General features: G+C 48.5%; 1 protein-coding gene across 1 annotated transcript in view; it reads left to right on the plus strand.

Moving 5' to 3' along the window:
* LOC132583199 (phospholipase A and acyltransferase 3-like) overlaps positions 1-22,935 on the plus strand; it is a 42,906-nt gene that overhangs the window by 13,286 nt on the left and 6,685 nt on the right. The window contains exons 2-4 of the mRNA XM_060254870.1: positions 8,863-8,976; positions 12,023-12,125; positions 15,700-15,962. Coding sequence (XP_060110853.1) covers positions 8,914-8,976; positions 12,023-12,125; positions 15,700-15,962 — 429 coding nt within the window. The 5' untranslated portion in view covers positions 8,863-8,913. The remainder of the gene's footprint in view (positions 1-8,862; positions 8,977-12,022; positions 12,126-15,699; positions 15,963-22,935) is intronic.

The raw sequence follows: 22,935 nt of genomic DNA on the forward strand, positions 1-22,935 counted from the left end.
AAATTAATCGTGTTTGTCTGTGTCTGTGACGGAATCAAAGGGTTAATGGAGAAGCTGAGGACTCAGAGCCCTGAGTCATGTGACCCAAAGGTGGGGGCCAGGGGTGCTCAGAACTCTCAAGTCCTGAGTGACAGCTAACGGCTCAGAGGTTAACTGTCAGAAAAAAACGGTCAGAAAGAGAGAGCTGGACTCAGAGTGTGGTGGGAGAGGCTTGCTGTGAAGTGAAGCTCTATATACACTCTGTGAGATCAGCCAGGTGGCTGAGCGTGAGGCATATCTCTAGGTCACGAGTGCCCTCTAAGGAAGAGGAAGGGGACAGAGAGTGTCTAAGTGGAAGACCTTAGTGGTCACAGACATATGATACACTGCTCCTAGGAGTTTATAAGGTGGCTGAGGGAGAGCTGTGGGTTTACTAGAACAACTGTGTACCCTGAAATACCTCAGAGCATTGCTGGAGGGTCTAGCCGACATACTGTATAGGAAATGTTATTCCTACAAGATACAAACTAGCCTCTGTATATACATCCCATCCCCCAGTTAAAGCCTATTTTGTAAATAAAGAACTATAGTTTGCTGTTACGTTCTCTGGTGCCTGTGTGATTGGGAAAGACTTCAAATCTGCAATGGTCCCCTATTCATCTACTGTATCAGAACCCCGAAGAGACTAACGTATATTGAGGCAGGAGGCGATAGGCTGGCGTTGCCATAGCAGAGAACGCAACAGCAAACTGTAGTTCTTTATTTACAAAATAGGCTTTAACTGGGGTATGCGATGTATATACAGAGGCTAGTTTGCATCTTGTAGGAATAACATTTCCTATACAGTATGTTGGCTAGACCCTCCAGCAATGCTCTGAGGTATTTCAGGGTACACAGTTCTTCTATTAATCCACTCTCCTAAACTTGAATCAGGCTGGCCTCTTGGGCTTTGAGTGCCTGGTCCCTCGAGTCATCTGGTTTGACAAGCCCCAGCTCTTCTGACTCCCTCAGACCCACGGCTCTTCCTCAGCCACCTTATAAACTCCTAGGAGCAGTGTATCATATGTCTGTGACCACTAAGACACTCTCTGTCCCCTTCCTCTTCCTTAGAGGGCACTCATGACCTAGAGATATGCCTCATGCTCAGCCACCTGGCTGATCTCACAGAGTGTATATAGAGCTTCACTTCACACCAAGCCTCTCCCACCACACTCTGAGTCCAACTCCCTCTTTCTGACCGTTTTTTCCTTCCTGACAGTTAACCTCTGAGCCGTTAGCTGTCACTCAGGACTTGAGAGTTCTGAGCACCCCTGGCCCCCACCTTCGGATCACATGACTCAGGGCTCTCTGAGTCCTCAGCTTCTCCATTAACCCTTTGATTCCGTCACATGTCCCTCCCTTCTGAACAATTGCGTAAGGCGAAAGGTCTCAGCCTTTTGCTGAGCAATGGGTACATGTGGGCCACACTTACTTGGGTTTCCTCCTGGTATAACGTTAAACATTTTGTTATAACCTTATATCACTAAGTATGTACATTTTCTTTCATATAAATATTCATAACTTCAGCCTTAAATAACTTCATAACTTCCGTCACAGTGTCCTGTACAGGGTTTATATCTCTGCTGCCTAATCTTAAAAAGGTGCACACATGGTCTGGTCTGACATGGCCTGGGCAGACATGACGCAGCCCAACCCGACATGGCCCGGCTCAACAAGGCCTCTTTTATGTCAGATCCGACCCTCATAACAAATGAGTTCGACACCCCTGCAATAAAAGCCAGTTGATACCTACACTGATGCAGAATGCCAGCAATAATCACTGCAATAGACTACAGAACTATTCCTATGCGAAGATACCCTTCTGGACTGTTGCAGTTTATTACAGTCCTAATTCCATTGTAAGAAATAGAACTGTCCACACCACTCCAGTAATCCAAATGGCCAAACCGTATAAAAGCTGAGATAGCACTTCAGCTCTAAAGACCTGAATTGCTTGCAGGGACATACTGACCCTCAACAGAGGGGGGAAAAGCAACCAAGAACCGCAGAGGAGCTGTGGATACTGAGAGCAGAGCACACTCTTTGTGAGCTTTCCATAAGTGAGAAGCTTGGCAAACAATACCTAGAGAATGAAACTGGGACACTTGCTTTGTCGGCTGATTATTCCACTTCCAGGAGAGTTGCTTGGGCCGAGAAGCTATTGAAAAGATCGCACCTTTAGTTTTTTCACAGCTTGTCACCAAGCCTGCAATAGTTCTGACATGCCTCAGGGAATCTGTGCAGACCCGCCGGTGATCTAGATGGAAGGACGGTGTGATCATGGAGACAATGGGATTTGACTGGTAACTAGAACAGGGGCACTGGTATTCACTGCTACTAAGGTCCCTGTGAGACCATTCATATAGAGATTAAATGTAGGCTTGCCAACTTCCAGGTGGTACCTGGAAACCTGCAGTTGATCTCCAGATGACTGAGATCAGTTCATTTGGAGAAACTTGAGTGTTTCGGAGGGTGGACTCTATGGTATTGTGAGGTAGGTGGGGCTGAGAGAGCTCTGAGAGAACTGCTTTTGAGAGAACAGCTTTGAGAGAACTGTGGCCAACCCAAGGTCACCCAGGCAGCTGCACCTGGAAGAGTGGGGAATCAAACCTGGTTTTCCCAAATTATAGTCCGCATATTTAACCACTACACCAAGCTGGCTCTCAAGTGGGATACTTTATTGACCAATAGCAAGTCACTTCAGATGCCTAAACATTCTCTGACTGTGGTAGGGGGCCTCCACACACTGCCCTCCCCCAGTCACAACTGCTTTAAAAGTGGTCTGCTTTTAATAACTCTGAAGGATCAGCACATTTATTTATTTGCATGTAAACTTCGCCCCCAGGGGAGTTTACAACAATGATCTCCATGCCTTCACATTTTCCTCACAAGAACAGCCCTGTGAGGTAATTTAGGCTGAGACACTGGCCCAAAGTCATCCAATGAGCTTCCTTGACAGTTTGACTTTGAGTTTATTAGACTTATATTCCGCCCTCCCTACCGGAGAAGTCTCAGGGCGGCTCACAATCAGTAAAATCAGAACAGTTCATATACATTGCATTATACATTAAAATAAACAAAACAGGTAAAACAGTCTGGTGCTGCTGGCAGTGGGGGTTACTGGGGTATCCCAGATCCTAATATGGCACTCTGTTCTACTTCAAGCTAGTGTGCCACTTTACACAAACCCTTTCGCCAAAAAGACAAAGAATGAGCAACAGTATGGGTCAGCTATTTGGGTATCCAAACGCTTGGCTGTTAAGTGGCACAGCGTCCATCTTCCTGAGCAAATCAAAATGGCCCCCTCCCACTTTCTTGTCTCTGTGGGTGAAAGACTTGAAGAGAGGTTATGATCCGGTGTTTAAGCTTCCTCACACGATGAAGTGAAATGGGCCATCAGCAGCATCTCACACCTACCAAGGCATTTCATGGTTACCTGGTAACAGGTGAGGTAGCAACTTCCCTGTGACGTCATTCACAGCACCAGGTAGAAAATGGGATGACAAATCCAGTTTCCAGAGGAAAAAAGTCACAGGCCATTGCAGGTATGTGAGATTCTCTGCGGTTTGAGAAGAGTGGATCTTGGTGTGTTTTCTTAATTTACTGTGCCCCTAGGATTGCCAGCTCTGGTAATACCTAGAGATTCGGGGGCTAGAGACTGGGGAAGGAGGGATTTGGGAAGAGGAGGGATCTCAATGTGTTATAAAGCCATGAACTCCACTCTCTAAAGGAGCCATTTTCTTCAGGGGGACTGTTCTCTGTTGCCAGGAGATCAGTTCTAATTCCAAGAGATCTCCAGCTTACCTGGAGGCTGGCAATCTTATGTGACCAGGTGCTGGACGGTCCTAAATTTGGGCCCGCGAGTGGCTCAGAGCCTCTTAAGAAGACTCACCAGGCAGCCAGAATACTACCTTTTCATTTTGGGTCAAACGATTTCCTTGACATTTGGGCTGTCAATTGATTCAGGACCCCGTCTTGAGAATCTTATAATTGAAATTTCCACAGAAGAAGGGAAGACAGCCAGTGATAAGGGCAACAAGGGAAGGGAACGTGTAAATGCATATTAATTTCAGATGATTAATCAACTGTGCCTTTTAACTGATGAAATGCAAATACAGTTGCAAATGAGGGAACGTCAGCCTAGGTGCCTTTTGAAGATACCAAAGGAATCTTGTCTAATAAACAAGAGCTGTAATTCCCTAGGCTGTCTCCTTCTCTCCCCCTGCCCTCCTGTTACAAAAAATAGGGCAGAAACAAAATGATCTGGCTGCTAAACCTGACTGCCTTTGAATTACAGCCCTTTGGTTATAGCAGTTCTTGAGAGGTTTGAATCTTCTTAGAAGGCCTTACTGGGACTAGGAAGCAGATTATTGTTATTATGGTTTGGTGTAGTGGTTAAGTGTGCGGACTCTTATCTGGGAGGACTGGGTTTGATTCCCCACTCCTCCACTTACAGCTGCTAGAATGGCCTTGGGTTAGCCATAGCTATTGCAGGAGTTTTCCTTGAAAGGGCAGCTGCTGTGAGAGCCCTCTCAGCCCCACCCACCTCACAGATTGTCTGTTGTGGAGGGAGAAGATATAGGAGATTGTAAGCCGCTCTGAGTCTCTGATTCGGAGAGAAGGGTGAGGTATAAATCTGCAGTCTTCTTATCACCACCACCATCATCATCACAAGCCAGGAAGTCTACAATTCAAATTTTACTTTCAGTCACTAACTAGACAAACCTCTTTGAGTTGCCCGGTATCTCTGATATAATTTTCCTGAGCTTGTGAACTCACACAAGCTAAGCAGGGTCAGCCTATTTTTATTATTATAATTACTACTATCATTATTAACAAGAAGTGGCTGATCCCACTTAGCTTCTATGTCTTGACAAACTCAGGCAAGTTATGTCAGAGATATTGGGCGACTCGAAGAGATTTGTCTAGTGAGTTTGCGATTGAGGTAAGAGTTGAACTGTAGACTTCCCGGCTTGTGCTTTTAGTCACTGTCGTACAGCGTGTGTGCATGCGTGTAAAGTGCCATCAGCTCACATTCACGTTATGGTGATCCTGTAAAGTCACGGAAGTGACATGCCATTGTAGAGGAACGGAAGTGATTTGCCATTGTAGAGGAACGGAAGTGACTTGCCATTGTAGAGGAACGGAAGTGATTTGCCATTGTAGAGGAACGGAAGTGACTTGCCATTGTAGAGGAACGGAAGTGATTTGCCATTGTAGAGGAACGGAAGTGACTTGCCATTGTAGAGGAACGGAAGTGACTTGCCATTGTAGAGGAACGGAAGTGATTTGCCATTGTAGAGGAACGGAAGTGACTTGCCATTGTAGAGGAACGGAAGTGATTTGCCATTGTAGAGGAACGGAAGTGATTTCCCATTGTAGAGGAACGGAAGTGACTTGCCATTGTAGAGGAACGGAAGTGATTTGCCATTGTAGAGGAACGGAAGTGACTTGCCATTGTAGAGGAACGGAAGTGATTTGCCATTGTAGAGGAACGGAAGTGACTTGCCATTGTAGAGGAACGGAAGTGATTTGCCATTGTAGAGGAACGGAAGTGATTTGCCATTGTAGAGGAACGGAAGTGACTTGCCATTGTAGAGGAACGGAAGTGATTTGCCATTGTAGAGGAACGGAAGTGACTTGCCATTGTAGAGGAACGGAAGTGATTTGCCATTGTAGAGGAACGGAAGTGACTTGCCATTGTAGAGGAACGGAAGTGACTTGCCATTGTAGAGGAACGGAAGTGACTTGCCATTGTAGAGGAACGGAAGTGACTTGCCATTGTAGAGGAATGGAAGCGATTTGCCATTGACTGCCTCCTCGTAGCAACTCTGGACTTCTCTGGTGGTCTCCCATCCAAGTACTAATCAGGGTTGACCCTACTTAGTTTCTGAGATCTGAGGAGAGTGGGCGTGCCTGGGCCATCCAGATCAGGGCATTGTACAGTAGCCCACAGATGTTCTGGTTTCACTGAGAGCCACTGGGAAGAGGGGGGAAAGAGACCTACCCATCTCCTGTTGTATAATTTCTGTGCCAGGAACAGCTCCTTGTGGATGACAGACGTTGCTCTGGCGAATTCTGAGCTGCAATTCCCAGGCTTTGAGTCTGGTACGCCATCTCCTCCTTCTCCTTCCCCATTACTCATATTCTACCTATTCCTCTGTACTATAGTGTGCAGAAGTGAAGGCAGACACGTAAGACATATGGGCAGGAGAATGATATGGGCAGCTTTGGGTTCCCATTGGGGAGAAAAGCAGGGTATAAACGAAGCAAATAAATATGTACCTTTATCCACAGGCTCATAGTCAAAGGATGCCTTCCTCTCAGAATAATCTATGAGATTACTATCTTTGATTACAGCTAATTTTCACAACTGGACAATGAACAAGAATTGGTTTTTCTATACCTTAAGGAGTCTCAGAGTAGTTCACAATTGCCTTTCCCTTCCTATCCCCCCAACAAGCATCTTGTGAGGTGTGGCGGGGAGGGGGCGCTGAGAGAGGTCTGAAAGAACTGTGAAAGAAACTTCACCCAGCAGGCTTCATGTAGAGGAGGAGTGAGGGATCAACCCTTGTTCTCCAGATTAGAGTCTGCTGCTCTTAACTACTAGATTGGGGGTATCAAACATGCAGTTCGGGGGCCAAATTAGGCCCCCAGAGGGCTCCTATCAGGCCCCTGAGCAACCGGCTGTCATCTGCTTCCTTCTCCCTCTCTCTTGCTTCCTTCTGCCTCACAGCTTGCTTTGCAAGGCTTGCTCAATTGCACAGGAGCTTCAGAGCAAAACCTCTGTTTTCTTCATTGGCTGAGGCTGCTCCCTTGGGGAGGAAAGGAGTAGGAATAGCTTGCTTTGCCAGGTTCTCTCAATTGCACAGTAGAGCTATTGAGCCAAGCCTTCTCTTCCTTCTATTGGCTGAGGCTCTCCCCCCACCCAGTCCCCTGGGGAAGGAAGGAAAAAAGTCAAAGCTTCCTGTGCCCAGTTCCCTGGATCCCATGGGAGAAATACAAAGAAAGCATCTTTAAGACCAATGAGTGCTAATGTTTTAAGCATGTTTTAAGTTGGGTTTTTTAAAAAAAAACAAACCAACCTGTGTTTGTCTGTGTTCTTTATAAAATTTGTATCCCTGCTAGCTAATCTTAAATAGGTATACACATGGCCTGACTCAACAAGGTCTCATTTATGTCAGATCTGTCCCTTGTAACAAATGAGTTTGACACCCCTGCACTGGATCATACTGAAAGCTGACAGGAGATTCCTTTGAAACGTGTTGGAGGAGCTTTACTGACACCACAGACCACCCAACCCCCCCAAATCAGTGGGTTCTAGATCAAATCATCCTGAATTCTCCCTAGTAGCTAAAATGATTACACTGCTATAGTATTTTGGTCATATTATGTGAAGACAAGAGTTACTCGTGGGCATTCGATGAAATTGCTGAGCAGACAGGTTAAAACGGATAAAAGGAAGTACTTCTTCACCCAAAGGGTGATTAACATGTGGAATTCACTGCCACAGGAGGTGGTGGCGGCCACAAGCATAGCCACCTTCAAGAGGGGTTTAGATAAAAATATGGAGCAGAGGTCCATCAGTGGCTATTAGCCACAGTGTGTGTGTGTGTGTGTGTGTATGTATGTGTGTATATATATATATAATTTTTTTTTGGCCACTGTGTGACACAGAGTGTTGGACTAGATGGGCCATTGGGCTGATCCAACATGGCTTCTCTTATGTTCTTATTGGAAAAGACAATCAAGCTAGGACAAGTGGAAGGGAGCAGGAAAAGAGGAAGCCCCAAAGCGAGATGGATGGACTTCATCAAGGAAGGCACGGCCCTCCGACGGCAAGACCTGAGCAAGCCTGTTAATGAGAGGAAGGTCTGGAGGTCATTCATTCATAGGGCTGGCACAAGTCAATGCAACTTGATGGCACTTCACACACACACAGTTCTCACATTGGTAGAAAGACAACGTCTGCGCCGGGGTGGCCAAACTTGCTTGACATAAGAGCCACATAGGACAAACATCAGAGGTTCAAGAGCCACGAGATAGGAAAGAAGGAAGGGTGGTAAGAAAGAAGGAAAGAAAGCAAATAGATGGGAGGGAGGTGGAAAGAAAGCAACTTTAAATGCCTTCTCCAAGCTGGCTGATTGGGCAGTGGGGGCTTTGAGAGCCATGTAATATGTGTGAAAGAGCCAGTTTGCCCACCCCTGGTCTGGGCTGTACCATTCAGACTGCAAATGAAGGCTCACATGAAGAAATCCTTCCTGGTTGAGGGAAAAAACACCACGCCTAGCACATAGGTGTCTGTTGTGGGGAGAGGAAGAGAAGGAGATGGTAAGCAGCTCTGAGACTCCGAGTGAAGGCCAGAGTATAAGTCCAATCTTCTCCTCCTCTTTTTTGGGGCTGATTAAGGTAACATCTGCACTGTGTCACTGAAACTCACTAGGTGCCTTTGGACCAGGGCTTTTTTTTGTAGCAGGAGCTCCTTTGCATATTAGGCCACACCCCCTGATGTAACCAATCCTCCTGGAGCTTCCAGTAGGCTCTGTACGAAAAGCCCTGTAAACTCTTGGAGGATTGGCTACATCAGGGATGTGTGGCCTAATATGCAAAGGAGCTCCTGCTACAAAAAACCCCCTGCTCCCAACCTCACCTACCTCCCAGGGGTGCTGTGGGGATAAAAATGGAGGATGAGAGAATGTTGTAAGCCCAAATGCCGCCCACTGGGGAGAAAGACAGGGTATAAATGAAGTCAACTCTTTATTGGAAAGGTCATTATTTGAGAGTGGCTTGGTCCATGGGGTCAAGAGTCACTTTTGTGTCTCATCCCAGCACTTTCTCTTCTAGCTATGCCCATAGGAAGTCGATACTGACAAGAACACACTGATCTCAGAGAAGATGAACGAGGAGGAGCAAAACCACTCGGCTTTTTTTATCAGGGTGAAGAACCCAGCTGAGCAGGTAAGTAGTCTGCTGTTTAAGGGGAGCGATAGCTTGGTGGCTGAGGGCTTGCTTAGAATGCAGATGGTTTCGAGTTCAATCCCTGATATCTCCAGTCCAGACGATTTTAGAGCAGGGGATGTCTTTGAAGGCCTGTTTGCAGTTGGAGTCGACAAGCCGTTCTGCAAAATGCTATGTCATAGCTAGGGTTGCCAAGTCCCTTGGAGCCTCTGGTGAGGGACTTACCTCACGCGCACGGTGCGGCAGCCACTCTAGGCATTTCTGGGAAAACTATGGTTTTCCTGGACGCTCTAGCTATTTGAGACAGGAAAACTCTATGGTACCTATTGTGCCATAGAGTTTTCCTCCCAAATGGCTAGAGTGTTTGGAGAAAAAAAACCCATTGAGGTTCCGGAACCGTCTAGAGGAGCCGCTGCATGACGTCCCTGGGGCAATGACGTCACTTCCTGGGTGACGTAGGGGGAGGTTCCCCCTGCCAGCCCAATGTGGGCCGGCGGGTTGGGAACCTCCTGAGTGGAGGATTCCCAGCCCAGACTGGAGGCTTGGCAGCCCTACTCATGGCACCTTGGCCTCTACCAATGCATATTAGGTCACATACCCCTCATGTAGCCAATCCTCCTGGAGCTTACAGGGCTCTTCTTACAGGGACTACTTTAAGCTCTTGGTGGATTGGCTATATCTGGGGCGTGTGTAGCCCAATATGCAAAGGTGTTTCTGCTACAAAAAAAGCTCTGGTTTTGCATATATTTAGCTTCCCCCCACCATTCTCCTGCAGAATATGGAAATGCCAGCAGAGGGAGCTCTATCACAGCTGAAAAAAACGAAACTGGGTACCGTACACAGGCTTCAAAGTTTTGTTGCCAGGTCCTGACCTTGAAATGGCTCTTGTACCTTTAAGAGCTGACAGGGGGTTGAATTTTTGCTCAGTTTGTTTTTCAGCTGAGTGATGCCACAGAAGGATAGCTGAGGTTCCTCACAGCCGGCAGCTCTTAAAAGTACAGGAATCGTCTCAGGGTCTGGCTCTGACAACCTGGGAATATTTAGGGGCAGAGAGGTGGCGCCATGGCAGGCAGGTCTAGGGCAGACACTGTTGGGCAGGAGGGTGCCGCATGGAGGGGTCGAGCAGGACAGGGCAGAATCAGGCAGGGCAGGAAGAAATCAGGTGGATTATGGATAGATTCCAAACTGGTTCTAATGTATGTTGAGCTTTTTGACCCCAGTGCTGACAGAATATAGTTTTATTTGTCCCAGTTCCTGTTGCCCACCACTGCTCCAGGTGGTGTCAGGAGAAAAATTCAAAATTCTTGGTGGTGTAGTCTGTGTCATAACATCATTTTGCGGGGAAACCCAAAGGTGACAGAAGATAGCTCTAGGAATCGCTGGAAACTCTGTGGTAAAAAGCATAGTATTTCCAGTGATTCCTAGAGCTACCCTCCAGAAAACCAGCCTGGGGTAGAGGTTAGAGTGTTGGACTATGATCTTTCTGTTATGGAAGCTGGGTGGGTGACCTTGGGCCGGCCCCACACTCTCAACCAGGGCTTTTTCTGTAGAAAAAGCCCAGCAGGAACTTATTTGCACATTAGGCCACACCCCCTGACATCATCATTGTGTCACACAGGATTTTTTTGTAGAAAAAGTCCAGCAAGAACTCATTTGCATATTAGGCCACACCCCTGACACCAAGCCAGCCAGAACTACGTTCCTGCTCAAAAAAAGCCCCGCCCTCAACCTAAGTTACCTCACAAGAACAAAGCCTGAATCCAGCGGCACTTTTGAGACTAACTGAATTTTATTCTGCACACAGTTCTATGCAGAATAAGACTGGGTTGGTCTTACAGGTGCCACTGGACTCCAGCTTTGTTCTGCTGCTTCAGACCAACATGGCTGCCCACTCGAATTCACCTCACAAGACCGTGGGCAGGGCTTTTTTGTAACAGGAACTCCTTTGCATATTGGGCCACAGCCCCCTGATGTGGGTCCTGGAATAAGAGCACTATAAGCTTTTGGAGGATTAGGGTTTGTAGAATCTTTCGGGATCTTGCATCAGGGTGTGTGGCCTAATATGCAAAGGAGTTCCTGCTACAAAAAAAGCCCTGGCCGTGGGGAAGATAAAATGGAGAAGAGAACAATGTGAACCCCTGGGGAGAAAAGTGGGCTATAAATAAATTTATTGATTTGATTGGACTCCCGCCCTCCCCTGCAATGTCTGGCTTCCCCTGGAAGTAACAGAATGGTGCATGCGAGACTGTAGCCTCCTGCACTTCTGGGCCACAAACCCCCTCCCAGTTGCCAGGTACCGCCTAGCAACCCTAGCTCAGACCATCCCCTCCCTTGTCATAGAAGCAGGCTGTGTTTCTGGAAGCGAGGCCTCTTCGTTGCCTACAATAACACAGCAACATTGTATAGCTCTCTAGAGCGATGGTGAAGAACAGACCTTCTCTCTCTGGTACTTCCTTCCAGTTCTGATGTTGGGTATTTTCAGGGCTTTTTTTGTAGCAGGAGCTCCTTTGCATATTAGGCCAAACACCCTGATGTAGCCAATCCTCCAAGAGCTTGTAGTTGAGCCAGTTTGGTGTAGTGGTTAAGTGTGCGGACTCTTATCTGGGAGAACAGGGTTTGATTCCCCACTTGTACCTGCTGGAATGGCCTTGGGTCAGCCATAGTTCTGACAGAGGTTGTCCTTGAAAGGGCAGCTGCTGTGAGAGCTCTCTCAGCCCACCCACCTCACAATGTGTCTGTTGTGGGGGAAGAAGATAAAGGAGATTGTGAGCCGTTCTGAAACTCTGAGATTCAGGGTGGAGGGCGGAATATAAATCCAATGTGTTCTTATAGGGTTCTTAGTACAGAGCCTACTGTTAAGCTCTTGGAGGACTGGCTACATCAGGGGTGCGTGGCCTAATATGCAAAGGAGTTCCTGCTACAGAAAAAGCCCTGGGTATTTTGCACTTGAGCAGGTCTCCGGAGAGCTCAGCTTATATCTGTTTTCTCCATTCGATCCAATAAACGGTTTCAAGCCTCAACCAAATTTTGCTCTTGCCTTTCCTAGGAGGAATTAAAACCCGGAGACCTCATTGAGATCTTCCGACCAGCTTCTCAGCACTGGGCCATCTATGTGGGGGACCGGCAGGTCGTCCACCTGGCTGCCGAATGTAAGTTCAGCGATAGTCCTGGTGGCTTCTATCAGTTCTGCGGCGCATACCCCGATGAGGCATAGCCGGAGTTTCGTTTCGTTGCAATTATAACAACTCTAGCTGCCGACTGAGTGTGACAAGTGCTTCAAATTGCAGCTGACTTAACGACAATCCCAGCCAGGGGCTTTCTAGGCAAGGGAGAAGCAGAGGGGGTAGTTTGCCACAGCCTTCCTCTGCAGAGTCTTCCTTGGTGGTCTCCCCTCCAAGTACCGACCCTGCTTAGCTTCTGAAATACGACAAGATCGGGCCTTCCCACCCTCCCAGCTGCTGATTGTGTGCGTGTAAAGGGCCAACAAATTGCACCTATCTTTAAGGGGCTTTTGAGGCAAATAAGAAGCAGAGGGGGTTTGTCACTGATTTTTTTCTGCAGAGTCTTCCTTGGTGGTCTCCCCTCCAAGTATTGATCCTACTTAGCTTCCAAGAGCCATTCAGCAGAGCAAAAACAAAGTGACAGCGTCATCTAGTGGCAGCTGCGTGTTCTACAGCATCCGTGTCCATGGATCCAAGTCCTCAGCAATCTCTACTCCCCTCTCCCATTAGGGCAACAGCCCCTGCAGAACTGTGATTTTCTTGCCGCTTTTTGGAAGGACCTGTTGCAAGCATAATTGTGCATGGGAATCATGACTTCCATCTAGGGAGGCCAACGACCAGGTGGAGCCCAGAGATCCCCAGAAATTAGAGCTAAATACAGACTTCTTTTGGAGAAGATGGCTGCTCTGAAGGTCACTCTCGATAGTGAAGTTCCTACCTTCCCCAAACCTTCCCCTCCCCCAGTTTTATCCCCAAATCTCCAGGAATTTCTGACTTGGAGTTGGCAACCCTGTGACTTCTCCATGCCTGCTGGCTGAGAGGAACAGCAAGAGAGGGGGATCAAGGTCACTCATCAGTGACCTTGAGCTCAGAGATGTGGGCTCCTCTCCTTCCTGTCACATGACTGTGAAACCATGTGACGCCAACTGACTTCCTGCCGTGGGTTTGCAACTCAGTAGGTTCCATGCTTTAGAAAATTTCTTTTTAAGCACAGGAGGGGCTTTGAACCAAACTGGGAGGGGAGGGTGCAGGGTTGATGTATTCTGACGTGCCTATAGAAGGCAGCAGAAAAGAGCAGGAGTCCAGTAGCACTTTAAAGACTAGCAATATGTGTGGCAGGGGATGAGATTTTGTGAGTCACTGCTCACCTCTCCTAAAAGCTCCTACCCCGTCGCAAATTCTGTTAGGCCGTTTTCCCACTCACGTTTTACTGGCGCCACGACCATCCTGACGCCGGCGAATCTGCCTGGATTTCGCATCAGAAGCTCCGGCGCTCCCAGAAGCGCCGGCTACTTCCGTCGCTAAGCCAGCGCAAACGGAAATCGCAAAGATGCAGGAAAACGTTTGCGCTGGCTTAGCGACGGAAAGCGCCGGCGCTTCTGGGAGCGCCGGCGCTTCTGTTGCGAAATCCAGGCAGATTCGCCGGCGTCAGGATGGTCGTGGCGCCAGTAAAACGTGAGTGGGAAAACGGCCCCAGTCTTTAAGATGCTACTGGACTTTCCTACTGCTCTTTTCTGCTGCTACAGATGGACTAACATGGCTCCTCATCTTGATCTGTCTGAAGAAGTGACTTGTGAAAGCTCCTTCCCTGCTACAAATGTTGTTAAGTCTTGGGGAGGGACGGTGGCTCAGTGGTAGAGCATCTGCTTGGGAAGCAGAAGGTCCCAGGTTCAATCCCTGGCATCTCCAAAAAAGGGTCCAGGCAAATAGGTGTGAAAAACCTCAGCTTGAGACCCTGGAGAGCTGCTGCCAGTCTGAGAAGACAATACTGACTTTGATGGACCAAAGGTCTGATTCAGTATAAGGCAGCTTCATATGTTCATATGTCTTTAAGGTGCTCCTGAACTCTCATTCTTTTCTACTGTTACAGACTAACACGAGGGCTGCCAGGTCCAATTCAAGAAATATCTGGGGACTTTGGGGTGGAGTCAGGACACTTTGGGGGTGGAGCCAGGAGCAAGGTTGGGACAAGCATGATTGAACTCCAAAGGAAGTTCTGGCCATCACATTTAAAGGGGCTGCACACCTTTTAAACGCCTTCTCTCCATTGGAAATAATGAAAGATAGGTGGATTACTTAGGGTAAGTCTAATACAGTCAACAGGATGGGACACCCAATGACAATACTGTCGGGTTTGAACTACGGCAATCTCAGAGCTGAAACAAAGCATGAACTTTTAAAAGAGGATACATCAAGGGGTGTGAAAACCACCTAACCTGTGGCACACTTCCGGTGACAGACAGCAATACAGCACCATAGGCCACAGTCCCCGGTCCCCTTATCAATGCAACTTTCGGACCATTTCATTACAGCACAGTACTGTTCACCTATAGAAAAAGCCCTCTTGAATAATTGTGCTTTGCATAGTCTGCAGATAGTCAGGAGAGCTGGAGCCTTTCTAACTAGGGTTGCCAACCTACAGGCGGTGCCCAGAGTACTCCTGCTATTGCTCCTGATCTTGGGACTATACAGGTCAGTTCCCCTGGAGAAAATGGCTACTTTGGAGAATGGACTCGGTGGTATTATACCCTGCCGTAGTCCCTCCCCTCCCCAAACTCCAACCTCCCCAAGCTCCAGAGCTTTTTTTGTGGAAAAAGCCCAGCAGGAACTCATTCGCATAGTAGGCTACACCTGCTGACATCTCCATTGTTTCACACAGGGCTTTTTTTGGGTAGAAAAAGCCCAGCAGGAACTCATTTGCTTATTAGGCCACACCCACTGTCATCACCATTTTGCACACAGGGCTGTTTTTGTAGAAGCCCAGCAGGAACTCATTTGCATATCAGGCCACACCCCCTGATGCCAAGCCAGCGGGAACTGTGTTCCTGTGCGTTCCTGCTCACAAAAAGCCCTGCCAAGCTCTAACCCTCCAAATTTCCAGGTATTTTCCAACCCAGACCTGGCAACCCAATTCTTAAGCCCAGCAGGGAAACTAATGCAGCTATTGCAGCTTGTAGTTCTCAGAGAATGAAGCCAAAATATGACAGAAGAAGATCCTTTGAAGAGAAGATGATATTGGATGTATATCCCGCCCTCCACTCCGAAGAGTCTCAGAGCGGCTCACAATCTCCTTTACCTTCCTTCCCCACAACAGACACCCTGTGAGGTAGATGAAGATATTGGATTTCTATCCCGCCCTCCACTCTGAAGAGTCTCAGAGCGGCTCACAATCTCCTTTACCTTCCTCCCCCACAACAGACACCCTGTGAGGTGGGTGGGGCTGAGAGGGCTCTCACAGCAGCTGCCCTTTCAAGGACAACCTCTGCCAGAGCTATGGCTGACCCAAGGCCATTCCAGCAGGTGCAAGTGGAGGAGCGGGGAATCAAACCCGGTTCTCCCAGATAAGAGTCCGCACACTTAACCACTACACCAAATGTTCCTTAGTCATGTAGCATGTCATTGTAAATCGGGGAGGGAGGGGGGCTGAAATTGTCTGTGTTCCCATGGTCTCTGTTGATGCCCCCTTATTTGCCACCTTCTCTTGGTTCCTTCTGCTTCCCAGGTGAGCACCTGGCAGATGGCATTCCTCTGCTGATCCCTGCCAATAGGGCTTTCGTCAAAAAGGACTGGCTGGAGGACGTGGTACGGAAAGACCGCTACCGAGTGAACAATAAATATGACGAGACGCACCCGCCTCTCCCCCTTGCTAAGATTCTCTGGCAGGCTGAGGAGCTGGTGGACAAGGAGATGCCCTACGACTTCACGCCCCGCAACTGCGAGAATTTAGTTTTGGAGCTGCGATATGGAGTTGATATGAATGAACAGGTGCGAGTTCCGATGTACACTTAGAATTAAGGTCGATGATTGGATTGTGCTTGGGGGTGTTTGTTGGCTTGGAATGGGGGTGCGTGCACAGTGCTGTCAAGCCGCAGCTGACTCATAGCTACTCCATAGGGTTTTCAAGACAAGAGACCAAACGAGCAACCCTGATCTTTCTTGGTGGTCTCCCATCCAAGTACTAGCCGGAGCTGACTCTCTTTAGATTCTGAGATCACATAAGATCGAGTTAGCCTGGGCCATGCAAGTCAGCAATTGGTGTCTGCATTTTTGTATGCTGAGCACATGCACATGATGATGATGAAGAAGATAATGGATTTATACCCCACCCTATACTCTGAATCTCAGAGTGGCTTACAATCTCCTTTACCTTCCTCCCCTGACAAAGGAGGAGGAGGAGGAGATTTATACCCCTTTTTTCACTTGGAGTCTCAGTGGCTTTCAATCTCCTTCCCTTCTCCTCCCCACAACTGGCACCCTATGAGGTAGGCAGGGCTGAGAGAGCTCTGAGAGAACAGCTCTGACAGAACTTGGCCTGACCCAAGAGCCAGTTTGGTGTAGTGGTTCTCCCAGACTCTTATCTGGGAGAATGGGGTTTGATTCCCCACTCCTCCACTTGCAGTTGCTGGATTGGCCTTGGGTCAGCCATAGCTCTCGCAGAGCTGTCCTTGAAAGCGCAGCTTCTGGGAGAGCTCTCTTTCTCTGCCAGAGGATGCATTGAGGGCCACAAGAATAGGCAGCTTTAAAAGGGGATTAGATAGATTCATGGAGGAGAGGTCTATCTGTGAAGAAGAAGAAGAAGACTGCAGCTTCATACCCCGCCCTTCTCTCTGAATCAGAGTCTCAGAGCGGCTTACAATCTCCTTTATCTTCTTTCCCCCACAACAGACACCCTGTGAGGTGGGTGGGGCTGAGAGAGCTCTGACAGAAGCTGCCCTTTCAAGGACAACTCCTGCCAGAGCTATGGCTGACCCAAGGCTATTCCAGCAGGTGCAAGTGGAGGAGTGGGGAATCAAACCCGGTTCCCCCAGATAAGAGTCTTCACACTTAACCACTACACCAAACTGCCCTGGCATGGATGGACCAGGCTACCTGATCTCGTCAGATCTCAAGAGAAGCAAAACCAGCCTTGGTTGGTGTTTGGATGGGAGACCACCAAGGAAGTCTAGAATTGCTATGCAGAGAAGAAAAAGAAGAGAAGTTGGATTTATGGCCTGCCCTGTACTTGGAGTCTCAGGCTGGCTTCCAATCTCCTTTCCCTTCCTTCCCCTGCAACAGACAGCCCATGAGGTAGGCGGGGCTGAGAGAGCTCTGAGAGCACTGCGCTTGAGAGAACAGCTCTAAGAGAACTTGTGACTGACTCAAGGTCACACTAGCAGGTGCATGCGGAGGAATGGGGAATCAAACCTGGTTCTCCCAGATTACAGTCTATGGCTTCAATCACACATGCTAAATAATACACTTTCAATTCATTTTCAATGTACTTTCCAACTGGATTTTGCCAGTTCACACAGTAAGATTGAGTTGGAAAGTGCATTCAAAGTGGATGGAAAGTGCATTATTTAGTGTGTGTGATCACAGCCTAAGCTCTTAACCACTACACCAAACTGTCTCTTTTTGGCAGGCAATAGCAATCCACCTCTGAATGCACCCAAAGGATGGTGCAGAATTGTTTTCTGTGGTCCCAGAAGGTCAGACCAGAACCAAGGGTTTGAAATTAAATCAGAAGAGTTTCCGGTTCAACGTTAGGGAGAACTTCCTGACAGAGTGGTTCCTCAGTGGAACAGGCTTCCTCAGGAGGTGCTGGGCTCCCCTTCCTTGGAGTTTTTAAAGAGAGGCTAGATGGCCATCTGACAGCAAAGCTGATTCTGTGAACTTAGGGGGTGGCATTTGTGACTTTCCTCCATTGTGCAGGGGGTTGGACTAGATGACCCTAAGGGGTCCCTTCCAGCTCTACGATTCTATGAAAGTCTTTTGCCTTGGAAAACCCTCCAAGGTTGTCCTAAATTGGCTGCGACTGGATGGCCTTTTCCACCACCATGAATTCTCTCCCCTCCCATTCTGTTCCTCTGTTCTGGAATATTGTTCATCACCACATTTAACTCCTCTTGAATGTTGGTTTAGCTGATCTCTCCAATTAGTTCTGGCACTGAAACCTTGCGCTGTTAGCTGCACTCGCCTGCTCCATTTGCATCGCCCCCCTCTAAGTCCCCAGTATGTGCATTGACGGAATACTGCAAAAAGGAAATTGTGGTGCAGTTGCCTCCAGACTTTTTTTGCGCTGTGCGCAACTGTCATGTACATGCATATATCACGCCAGTAAGAAGCAAAATCTGCCTGCCCAACGGTCACACCCAGGGCTTTTCTTGCAGAAAAAGCTCAGCACGAACTCATTTGCATATTAGGCTACTCCCCCTGATGCCACCATTGTCTCATACAGTGCTTTTTTATAAAAAGGCCCAGAAGGAACTCATTTGCATATTAGGCCACATCCCGATGCGACCATTGTTTCACAGGGGGCTTTTGGGGTACAAAAAGCCCAGTGGGAACTCATTTGCATATTAAGCCACACCCCTGGTGCCACCATTGTTTCACACGGGACTTTTTGGGTACAAAAAGCCCAGTGGGAACTCATTTGCATATTAAGCCACACCCCCTGGTGCCACCATTGTTTCACACGGGACTTTTTGGGTACAAAAAGCCCAGTGGGAACTCATTTGCATATTAAACCACACCCCCTGGTGCCGCCATTGTTTCACACAGGGCTTTTTGGGTACAAAAAGCCCAGTGGGAACTCATTTGCATATTAGGCTACTCCCCCTGATGCCACCATTGTCTCATACAGTGCTTTTTTATAAAAAGGCCCAGAAGGAACTCATTTGCATATTAGGCCACATCCCGATGCGACCATTGTTTCACAGGGGGCTTTTGGGGTACAAAAAGCCCAGCGGGAACATATTTGCATATTAGGCCACACCCCTGATGCCTAGGCAGCTAGAACTGAATTCCTGTGTGTTCCCGCTCAAAAAAAATCTCGTCACACCAGTGGTGGTTCTTTAGTAGTGGGGTTATTTTTCCTAGCGTAACCAAGCATGCTGGTAATGGGAAAACAGGGGAAAGATGCAGATGAGCTGAAAGAAGTGAGAATTGCAGCTCAATCTTTATGCATAGCACCCTTGGAAATACAAAATGAAGCAGCAGGGAATTTCTAGCACATTAGTTCTACTTCAGGAAAAAAAAAAGACTAGGTAATGTACAATGCCAAAATCCAGGGAAAGTTCAGATTCAGAGAATATCAGCGCAGCATAAATATGAACCAACACCCAAGTTCTAATGCCTGCTTAGGTGCTACGGCTTCTGGCAGTAAAGAATGTAAGAAGAGCTCTGCTGGATCATGCCAGTGGTCAGGGGTGGAATTCTAGCAGGAGCTCCTTTGCATATTAGACCACACCCCCACGATGTCACCAATCCTCCAAGAGCTTACAAAAAAAGAGCCCTGTAAGCTCTTGGAGGATCAGCGGTGTGTGGCCTAATATTCAAAGGAGCTTCTGCTAGAATTCCACCCCTGCCAGTGGTCCATCTAGTCTAGCCATAGGACACAGAGGCTGGAGGACATAGAGTAGGGTTGCCAAGTCCAATTCAAGAAATATCTGGGGACTTTGGGGGTGGAGCCAGGAGCAAGGGTGTGACAAGCATAATTGAACTCCAAAGGGAGTTCTGGCCATCACATTTAAAGGGACTGCACACCTTTTAAAATGCCTTCCTTCCATAGAAAATAATGAAGGATAGGGGCACCTTATTTTGGGGCTCATAGAATTGGACCCCCTGGTCCAATCCTTTTGAAACTTGGGAGGTATTTTGGGGAGAGGCACTAGATGCTATACTGAAAATTTGGCGCTTCTACCTCAAAAACAGCCCCCCCCCCGAGCCCCTGATACCTGCAGATCAATTCCTCATCATTCCCTATGGGAATCATTCATAGAGGTGCATAATGACTGTGGGGGTGGGGCTTCCCCCGCCGGCCAGCTGGCTGGGGGAGGGGGAAAGCCTGTAAAACTGGGGGATCCCCTGCTGGGACTTGGGGATTGGGAAGCCTAACATAGAGGCTGAGGCCTTCCTCTGATGTTGCCACTGGGATTCAGAGGTTTTCTGCCCCTGAATGTTGAGGTTCCCTTTAGTCACCATAGTCACTGATAGACCTCTTCTCCATGAATCTGTCTGATCCCCTTTTAAAGCTGCATATTCCTGTGGCCCTCAATACATCCTCTGGCAGAGAGAGAGCTCTCCCAGAAGCTGCCCTTTCAAAGGCAGCTCTGCTAGAGCTATGGCTAACTCAAGGCCATTCCAGCAGCTGCAAGTGGAGGAGTGGGGAATCAAACCCCGTTCTCCCAGATAAGAGTCTGCGCACTTAACCACTACACCAAACTGGCTCTTGGGTCAGGCGCAGTTCTGTCAGAGCTGTTCTCTCAGCCCTACCTACCTCACAGGGTGCCAGTTGAGGGGAGAGGAAGGGAAGGAGGTTGAAAGCCACTCTGAGACTCCAAGTGAAAAAAGGGGTATAAATCTCCATCCCCATCTCCTCCACATCCTCCTCCTCCTCCTCCACCACCACCACCACCACCACCACCACCACCACCACCACCACCACCACCACCTCCTCCTCCTCCTCCTCCTCCTCCTCCTCCTCCTCCTCCTCCTCCTCCTCCTCCTCCTCCTTCTTCTTCTTCTTCTTCTTCTTCTTCTTCTTCTTCTTCTTTCTTGTCAGTCAGTCGAGAGAGAGATAGAGATTACATTCCAACAATGGAAACTTCTGTGCTTAAGTATGAAATATTTATTCACAAAAGAAACAAGACAGTCCCAGCAAAACTCTGCATGCACAAAAAGAAACAACAACCATTTGTCAGTGTCCAGCTTCCTGGGACCTAGCAGGCTCCTTGCATTCTGCAGAGGATTGTAGACAAAATGGCCTGTGCGTGAAAGCCGTCTGTCTCTGCCACTAGCTGCCCTAGAGCAACTGCTGAAGTAGAGTTAAAAGACATACCTCTTCTCCATGCACTTTCATCTGCCCAATGTAAAAAGGTGTGGAAATGTGTAGGGGGCTTAGAGATCGACAGTGAATTCTCTGTGGTTTTGCTGAATCCAAGGCTTTTTTTGTAGCAGGAGCTACTTGGCATATTAGGCCACACCCCCCTGATGTAGCCATTCCTTCTGGAGCTTACAGTAGGCCCTGTACTGAGAACCCGGTAAACTCTTGTAGGATTGGCTACATCAGGAGGGTGTGGCCTAATATGCAAAGGAGTTCCTGGTACAAAAAAAGCCCTGGCAGAATCTATCATGAGCGGAAGTTAGGGTTGCCAATCCCCAGGTGGTGGCAGGGGATCCCCTGGTTTGGAGACCCTCCCCCCGCTTCAGGGTCATCAGAAAGCGGGGGGAGGGGAGGGAAATGTCTGCTGGGAACTCTATTATGCCCTATGGAGATTTATTCCCATAGAAAATCATGGAGAATTGATCCGCAGGTATCTGGGGCTCTGGGGGGCTGTTTTTTGGGATAGAGGCACCAAATTTTCAGTATAGGATCTAGTGCCTCTCCCCAAAGAACCCCCCAAGTTTCAAAAAGATTGGACAAGGGGGTCCAATTCTATGAGCCCCAAAAGAAGGCACCCCTATCCTTCATTATTTCCTATGGAAGGAAGGAATTGAAAAGGCGTGCTGTCCCTTTAAATGTGATGGCCGGAACTCCCTTTGGAGTTCAATGATGCTTGTCACAGCCTTGATCTTGGCTTCACCCCTAATGTCTCCTGGTTCCACACCCAAAGTCTCCTGGCTCCACCCCCAAAGTCCCCAGATATTTCTTGAATTTGACTTGGCAACCCTAGCGGAAGAGTACATCCAAGAGGAAGACTGCTGAGCGTGGGAGGTGGGTCCGTGTTCCATGGTGGTGCCAAGTACCAGACTGGTGTGTTGATTGGAATTTGGGGGTTCAGATCTCCGCTCATCTGTAAAATTTAGTGGATTACCTTGAGCCTGCAACTGTCTCTCAACCTAACTTATCTTTAGGGTTGGGGGCTTGTTGATAAATGGGGGAGAGGCAGGTCCTGAGCTCTTTGGAGAGAGGATGGGATTAAAACAAATGTAACAGGCAGCCCCAACATGGTGCCCATGGGTATAACATTGGCACCTGCAGGGCTTTTTTTGTAACAGGGACTCTTTTGCATATTAGGCCACCCCTCCCCATGATGCAGCCAATCCTCCTGAAGTTTGCAGCAGGCCCTGTACTAAGAGTCTTGCAGGCCCGTAACTACGAGGGGGCCTGTGGGGGCACAGCCCCCTGACTGCTAGGCAGGACCCCCTGACTTGGGGCCTCTAACCAGCCTCCAGTGCCTTGGCTGCATCTTTCTCCATTCTGCCATCATCATACCCCATTGTTTCTGCTTCCTTAGGGGCCGGAAGAATTCTCTGACCCCTCAGCAAGCAGAAACAATGGGGCACTTTCAGCGCCCAGGACTGAAAGTTAAACTCCCTGTTGCTTCTGCTTCCTTAGGGGCTGGAAGAAATCTATGACCCCTAAGCAAGCAGAAACAACGGGGCACTTTCAGCGCCCGGGACTGAAAGTTAAGGTCCATGTTTCTTCTGCTTCCTTAGGGACTGGAAGAAATCTCTGACCCCTCGGCAAGCAGAAACAATGGGGCACTTTCAGCGCCCAGGACTGAAAGTTAAGCTTCATGTTGGGCTGATGTTGGGCTAGAGGGCACTTGCAAGAAGAGGCCGTTCTGGCCCTCAAGTGGGGCGGTGGGGGTGGGGAGCAGATGGCTCCATTAGGCTGGTGCACACAAGTGGAGGTCCCGGCTGCAGTGCGGGGCTGGGGATCAGTGGAGAGGTGATGTTCGCCTGCAGGGGTTTTCTGGCCTGGTCTCTCTGGCCACCCGAATGAGGGTGGGAGCTGCGCTTGGGCAGCCTCGGC

The sequence above is a fragment of the Heteronotia binoei genome, chromosome 1 (assembly GCF_032191835.1).
Source record: "Heteronotia binoei isolate CCM8104 ecotype False Entrance Well chromosome 1, APGP_CSIRO_Hbin_v1, whole genome shotgun sequence".
In the NCBI taxonomy this organism is placed as follows: Eukaryota; Metazoa; Chordata; class Lepidosauria; order Squamata; family Gekkonidae; genus Heteronotia; species Heteronotia binoei.